Source organism: Seriola lalandi, unplaced genomic scaffold (assembly GCF_002814215.2).
Source record: "Seriola lalandi dorsalis isolate HSWRI2012SDOR001 ecotype SW California unplaced genomic scaffold, Sedor1 jcf7180002054939, whole genome shotgun sequence".
In the NCBI taxonomy this organism is placed as follows: domain Eukaryota; kingdom Metazoa; phylum Chordata; class Actinopteri; order Carangiformes; family Carangidae; genus Seriola; species Seriola lalandi.
In genome coordinates, this window is record NW_019525659.1 from 697,380 (window position 1) to 705,125 (window position 7,746).

The following is a 7,746-nucleotide window of genomic DNA, read 5'->3' on the forward strand; positions in this document are numbered from 1 at the left end:
GATTTTTTCACTTTTATGAAAACCTGTACAAATCCAAAAATAATATAGACTATAGCACTATGAAAGGTTTCTTAGATAAATGCAACCTCTCTAAATTAAATGAAGAAGAGTCAGCTCAATTGAATTCCATCTTGTTCTGTGGTTGTTAACCCTGGTGGTTTAGAAGCCAGCATTTTTGTTGTTCTTTTTTTTTTGCAGGACTTTTGCATTTAATAATAAAAATCATTGGTTTCCTCACACTTTTCTTTTGCCTCCTCATCTTCCTTTCCTCCCGGAAAGCTTTTTTCATTTGTTACTTCTCCTCATCCCCTGGCACACATCTGGGAACATATCTGCAGAACCTGGTCTAATTGTTGATGGTTTGGCCGCGGTGTCTTTGACTGCTTTAACTCCTGGTCAATACGAGGTGGCAGAAATCAAACCACTAACACTACCACAGTTTGATCCCTTCTCAGTTGAGTCCACTCCTGGTTCTAAGCTGGATGTGCAGATAAGAGTCCATCTTGCTCACCTCCAGTTAGAAAGAGAGGGAATTCCAGCTTCACAGGGAGTTGGAGTTTAGGAAGTTGGTGGCAGAAACGGCAATTAAAATGTGACAGTTGGAGTTGCAGACAAATCCAAGTTCAGTAGGTAGGTTGTTGCCAGTCAGGTCATCAGCTGTGTTTGACATCATTAAAACATTCCTTTGAACGAGAGTGAGGTTGAAACTTATTTCAGTGTGTTTGAACGCATAACCGCTGCATTAGGTTGGCTGCAGGATGTGTGGGCCGTGTTGCTGCAGTGTAAGTTAACCGGTAAGGCTCAGTACGAAAAATGTAAGAGTGCTATTCTGCGAACATATGAGTTAGTGCCAGAGGTTTACCGCCAGCATTTTAGGGGACTCAGGAAAACCTTCAGTCAGTCATGCATGGATTTTACTAGGGAAAAATGCTTTCTCTTTGACCAGTGGTGTTTGGCCTGCAAGACCATCATTTAGCTTCCTTGCGGGAGTTGATATTGGTTGAAGAGTTTAAAAACTGTGTGCCTAAATGTTTAGTCATCTATTTAAATGAACAAAAGGTGTCCATCCTGCAGCAGGTGTCTTGGCGGATGAATTTGCTCTTACACATAAAAGCAGCTTTGTGAAGCTACTTTTCCTTCGCCTGTGATTCAGCCATGCAAAGAAGTAACCCTCAGGTGGCGCAAGTTTCACATGACAAGACATCCCCAAATTCCAAGGGAGAGAGATTGTGTTTCTTTTGTCACAAGCCTGGCCACTTAGTTGCTGACTGTGAAGTTTTGTACCCGCATCTCTTCATCATGTCCATGTACAGTCCAAGTTGGTTACTGTTTTTTTCTCAGTAGCTGTGCAGGATTCTTTCCCAATTGCTGGCGTTGACCCTATTGTGGGTAATGACATAGCTGGAGGGAAGGTCAACCCAGTACCCAAGGATAATGTTTTTGTGTCAGAGCCTGAAGACTTGACACAGAAATGTTTTGTTTTTCAGTGAATTGCCTGTCCAAAGCACCTGAGAGAATAGCATGGACTGACCCAGGGGAGGGTAGTAAAAAGCAGAGATGCTTGAAAGTGCGCAAGTGCATTCCACATTCTCTGTGCTCCCCTTTGTCTGGGTCAGTTCGTCTGTTATTGTCCCCTGTGTTACCTGTTCAAGTTACCTGTGCTTCTGGTTCCTGTTCAAGTTCCCTGTGTTCCTCGTGCTTCTGGTTCCTGTTCAAGTTCCCTGTGTTCCTCATGCTTCTGGTATCTGTTCATGTTCCTTGTGTTACCTCGTGTTTTTGTAAGTAAAATTATATGTTTTTCGACCTACTCCCTTGTGTACCTGAAACTGTGACATTATCTGTTTGAAATTTTAAAAAGGTTTAATTTTGGAGACAAATGTATTTCAGTGATGAAGCTTCTCTACAACAACCCTTGTGCGCAAATCCTTACAAATCAAATAATTCCCCCCCATTTTAATTTATATAGGGGGAAGAGACAAGGGTGTCCCTTGTCCTCTGATTTTTGCCCTTGCAATTGAACATGGAAAAATCTGTAAATACGATTTTTTTTTATTTTATGTTGATGACGTTCTATTATATATCACCCAACCTCAAGTAACAATCCCGGCAATATTGGATAAAATCAATTCATTTAGATCCTTCTCTGGATATAGAATACATTTGAGTAAAAGTGAGCTAATGCCCAAACAAGTAGATATTGTTTCTTGGTTAAAGAAGCTCCCATTTATCATATCACCAGAGAAATTCTTATGAATCCAAATTACAAAATACCACAATGAAAATGTCCTAGTGTTTCTAGTCAAGCCTTTCTTCAAACAAACTCAACTGTACTACCTTTTTTTTATAGGGCTACAAGACTCACAGAAATGGCAGGACATACTTTTGCAAATTTAAAAGAGAAGGGGGACTTGCAATCCAAACTGGTTGAAGCTGGCATGCTAGCTTTATTCCTTAGGAGCCATCCTTCTGTGGTGTTTACACCATTGAATAATCTCTTTACAAATGCAACTTAGTGATTCATTGTATTTGGAAAAAAAATTAAATCACATTTTAATCTGAAACCCACATCATATGCTGGTAAAACCGACTTTTATGCCATCTATTCTAGATAATACTTTTAAACTCTGGAAAAAAGCCAGTATCCAGACAATATGAGATCTGTACATTGGCGGCATGTTGGCCTTGTTAACACAAATACGGAGAAATGATAAATTACCAGGGAGTGACTTCTTTAGATGTTTGCAAATAAGAGACTATATTAGAAAAATTCTGCACAATTTTGAGACTTTTAGTGGATTTAGTCTTGATAAATGCCTTTCACTCTCACCGTGCTCAGAAAAATTTATATCTTGCATATATGACACCATACAATCTATTGGTCCCGTTTACTCCACTCCCATAAAAACAAAATGGGAGGAAAAAATGGGCACTAAAATCTACAATACTCAATGGAAAGAAGGATTAGAGAGCACTCATCGATGCACTAATAATGTGAGACATTGTTTAATCCAATTTTAAATCTCACACCTTCACTACTCTAAGGAGAGGTTGCACAGAATAAACCCTGAAATTTCCCCTACATGCAACAGATGCTATATAATATCCCGAATACTTCAAATATGATTAGAACCAAAACCCCTTACGATCATCCTAGGTATATTTATATAAAATAAACAATACGCAACAGTGTTTCGTATCTTACAGCCTCATTATTGCAAAGAAATTGCTTCTTACACACTGGAAAAAAGAGGTCCCTGGTATTAAGATGTGCTTAGTGACCTCACAAATACACTTCACTTAGAAAGAATAGGGTACACCCTTTTGGATAAGCTTCAGTATTTCAACAAGATTTGGGCACCCTTCGTTCACGTCCTTCCACATAAAGTATAAATGAGTTGGGCTTTCTCATCCTACTTAATCAAAGAACTAACAATGAGTTGGGTGGGATGGGGGGGGGGGCGGGATTTCCTTTTTAAGTTGTTATGCTATGTTTTGTGTTTTTTCTTTTATACATATTGTATGTTCAAGAAAGTTAAGCATGATGTCATCTAATTGTGTACATATCTGTCTACTCATGTAGAAGTCTGTACACCCTTGTGTTTAATTTATATCACCATGCTTGAATAAAAATGATTAATATAGAAATCCTGTACTGAAAATGACTGGTGTTGACAAGACTTCATTCCTGAGACTACCCCTCCCAAATCCAAAATTAGTCTATTAGGATTTCTCTTATTGGAGTTTAATAACAGTTTAGAGCTTTATCAGGGAGTTCAACCAGTTGGGGTCTAACTGACCCAAAGGTGAGTAATGAAAGTAGTTTATTTGCTGTAATGGAGGTGAGGCTCAGTGAACTGGAAGCACTCCTCCACTTTCCTCCAGCTTCTGCGCAGCCAGGAAACTAGAGCAGCTCGGTAGACTGCCCGTGACAATAGATGAGGCCTAAGTCCTCGGTTGGCATCCATACATGGTCCAGACCCGAACCAGGTTTATACCCAGTCTGTTTGAAAAAACTGTTTCTAAATTTAGTGACAAAAAGTTGGCAACACTGCAGCTGTAAACAACCCCTAATAGAAATTGTTTGCACCAGTTAAATACTCGCCAACGGCACTTTTTAATTCAAGTAATTCAAGACCTTACTTTATCATAGAGAGAAACCCAACAGTTCCCACAACAAGCAGCACTTGGTGACAGGGGGGGAGGAAAAAATCTCTTAACAGGAAGAATCTTCCAACAAAAGTTGGCTCATGGTGGGGGGGCGTGTCTGCCTCCACCGTTTGGGTTTGAGAGGAGAAAGAGGGGGTGGGGGAGGAGAAAGAGGGAGGAGAGAGAGAGAGAGAGAGAGAGACCATGAGCAGCAGTATACACTGTTGATTGTTAATTATAACAGTAAAATAATAGCAGTCATTTGTCATCAATAATACTAATAAATAAAAATCATAATAATAATAAAAACAAGAGAGAGACACAGAGAGGAGAAGCTGAAACTACTTTGCTAGCATCTTTGTTAGTATCACTTCAAACCTAATGCTGCGTTGTTCAGGTGAAACAGACCATAATATGACATGACATATTTAACTGTTGTAGGTAGCTCAGAGTGGGTGTGGATATCATTAAAGACGTCACTTCCTGTTACTAGTAAAGAGGCTAAAGTGTGATAAACTGACGCGACCCAGCGGCAGTAAATAATCTGAGCTAATTCAATTGGGAATTGAACATTTAGCTGTAAAGTTCAGTCTAGATTTATCAGAAGAAAATTGTAGGCTACTATTTAGTTATTGTCGTTCAAGAAGCAATGGTTAATGTAATTCATAAGAAAAAAGTCAGATTATAGATTAATGATGATGATAATGATAAAGTTAGATAAATTCTTGCAAATCAATTTGTCATAATTTCATAATTAATTAAGCATGTAAGATTTGAACAGCCAAGTATAGAATTTACTTATTTTAAATCAGACTTACACAGATAAGAACATATTGGTGTATGGTGATTCCTGTCTGTCATATTCTGGCATACGAGCTCGATCATTACTGAAAATATCCTGAAAAAGTCCTAGAAGATGATCTAAAGAAAAGAGCGTGAACTCTGAATATGATCAGTCTGTCAGTCAAGAACATTCGGGAAAAACCGGGACAATATGTAAACAAGGGAGATTGTCAGCCATGAGACGAGGCTGAGACTCCTGGAGAGAGTGAGATCCCAGGGCAGCTGATTGTCCAGCACAGAGAGCCTGAGTGAAGAGAGAGGACAGGGAGGAGAAAATGTGAAAATAGAGAGAACGAGAGAGCGAGAGAGGCACACAGCCTGGGTACCATGTGCTTGAGGGAATAAACAACAGATGGTTAGAGAATTGTAGTGGTTATCAGAACGTTTACAGTAATCTCAAAGGCAGGACAACATGGACTCCACTGTACATACTCGGTAAAAGGTAAATGGCCTGAAGTAATCAAAGAATAGCAGTTAACTGAAAGTTAAAAGATGAGTTTTAAGTAGGGATTTAAATGCGCCTGTCCACGGGGATGATGTTCCAGAGGAAGGGGGTACGATAGCAACAGGTTCTGCAGCCACCTGACTTCTGTTTCAGTCTGAGGACAGACGAGAGCGGTGCACTCTGAGAGCAAGGAGCAACAGGGTTGGGATATAAGGTTTCAGGAAATCAGACAGGTATGAAAAGGCCTGCCCATTTAAGATTTTGCATGACATTAGAAGCACCTTACATCTGATCTGATGTGGACAGGGAGCTAAAGGAGGGAAGCTAAGACAGGTGTGGTCAAATTTTCCAGTTGTAGATAAAATTGTAGCTGCAGCATTCTATACCAATGGAAGACTTTTATAATAATAATAATAATAATAATAATACATTTTATTTAAAGGCGCCTTTCTTGGCACTCAAGGACACCGTACACAGTTACACAAATTGAGATTAAAACACATTAAGAATTAATTAATTAATTAACAACAATAAAAATTAAATATAAAAATAAAAACAAAACAAAAGTAACAGAGCAATTGGCATCAGATGGAAAAGGCAGTTTTAAACAGATGTGTTTTGAGTTGTGATTTGAAATGGGGGAATGAATGGATATTTCTGAGTTGGGGTGGTAGTAGGTTCCAGAGACGGGGAGCAGAGCGGCTGAATGCTCTACTCCCCATGGTGGTGAGACGGGCGGAGGGGACAGACAGGTGTGTGGAGGAAGACGATCTGAGGGAGCGGGAGGGAGTGGGAACATGACGGAGGTCGGACAGATATTGGGGGGGCGAGGTTGTGGATGGCCTTAAATGTTAATTGAAGGACTTTGAAACGAATACGGAACTGAACCGGTAGCCAGTGGAGCTGTTGGAGGACAGGAGTGATGTGGTGGATGGAGGGGGTACGAGTAATGATACGGGCCGCTGTGTTCTGGACCAATTGAAGTTTATGGAGGGATTTAAGAGGGAGGCCGAAGAGGAGAGAGTTACAGTAATCCAGTCGGGAAGTGATGAGGCTGTGGACAAAGATGGCGGCAGTGTGGGGGGTAAGGGAGGGGCGGAGGCGATTAATGTTTCGTAGGTGGAAGTAGGCGGACCGGGTAATGTTATTGATGTGGGATTGAAAGGATAGTGTGCTGTCAAGGATGACACCCAGACTCTTAACCTGGGGGGAGGGTGAAACGGAGGAGTTATCAATAGTGAGAGAAAAACTGTTGGTTTTAGATAACGTAGATTTGGTGCCAATGAGGAGAACCTCGGTTTTGTTACTGTTTAATTTAAGGAAGTTTAGAGTGAACCAGGTTTTTATTTCAGTGATGCAATCAGTTAGGGAGGTGGGCGGGAAAGTGGATGAGGGTTTAGTGGAGAGGTAGAGCTGGGTGTCATCAGCGTAATATAAAAATAAAAACAAAACAAAAGTAATTTTAGTATTACCATGTGGCAGGCCTCAACAAACAACACTGAACAAAACATTACAATCTAGTCTGGATGAGACAATGGTTTGAATTAGTGTCTCTGCGTTTGCTATAGACAGAAAAGATGGAATTTTACCTATGTAACATAGGTGAAACTAGAATTAACCTCCTCGTTGTTTTCTTCCTCCTCCACTCAGACTAGTTTCAGGTTACATCCCTGTTTATCCAGAGTCATAGAAAATATGAACTATTTGTGTGAAAATTTGTCATAATTGCTGTGTGAAGTCTTGAGTTATGGCTAAAAAGGGTTTTGTGAGGTCACACTGACCTTGACCTTTGACCTTACCACCAATGACTAATGAGTTTGTCCCAGTGGACATTTGTGCCAAATGTGAAAGGATTCCCTTAAGGAGTTCCCAAGATATTGCATTCACAAGGCCAAAATCCTGTTTTGTGAGATCACCATGACCATGACCTTTGACCTTTGATCAACCAAAATTTAATCAAGTAGTCCTGGAGTCCAAGTGAATGTTTGTGCCAATTTGAAGAAGTTCCTTCAAGGTGTGACTAACCCTCCATGAAGGCAACAAAATGCTCTGGCAGTTGCCGGCTCTGAGGAATAAAAAGGGCAGTCTTGGTGATGTATTAAATATGGGCTAAGGCTGGACTGCCCATCTCCAGATAGGTATAGCAGGTCACCCACTAATCGGAAGGTCAGTGTTTCAGTTCCAGGCTCCTCCAGTTTGTGTCCTTGGGCAAGATACAGAACCCCAAATTGTCCTCAATGTATCATCCGTGTGTGAGTGTGCGTGTATGGTAGAAAAGCCCAATGTGTTGGGAATGTGTTGTGGCTTCCATT

At 40.5% G+C, this 7,746-nt stretch overlaps 1 protein-coding gene across 1 annotated transcript; it reads right to left on the minus strand.

The window, feature by feature from the left end:
- Nucleotides 1-6,009: 6,009 nt before the first annotated feature.
- LOC147817134 (uncharacterized) lies at nucleotides 6,010-7,466 on the minus strand. The gene is made up of 3 exons (XM_087171678.1): nucleotides 7,460-7,466; nucleotides 6,348-6,918; nucleotides 6,010-6,250 (listed from the first exon to the last, which is right to left on the minus strand). The coding sequence occupies exons 1-3, from the start codon at nucleotides 7,464-7,466 to the stop codon at nucleotides 6,019-6,021; spliced, it is 810 nt and encodes a 269-aa protein (XP_087027804.1). The 3' UTR covers nucleotides 6,010-6,018.
- Between the last annotated feature and the right edge of the window lie 280 nt (nucleotides 7,467-7,746).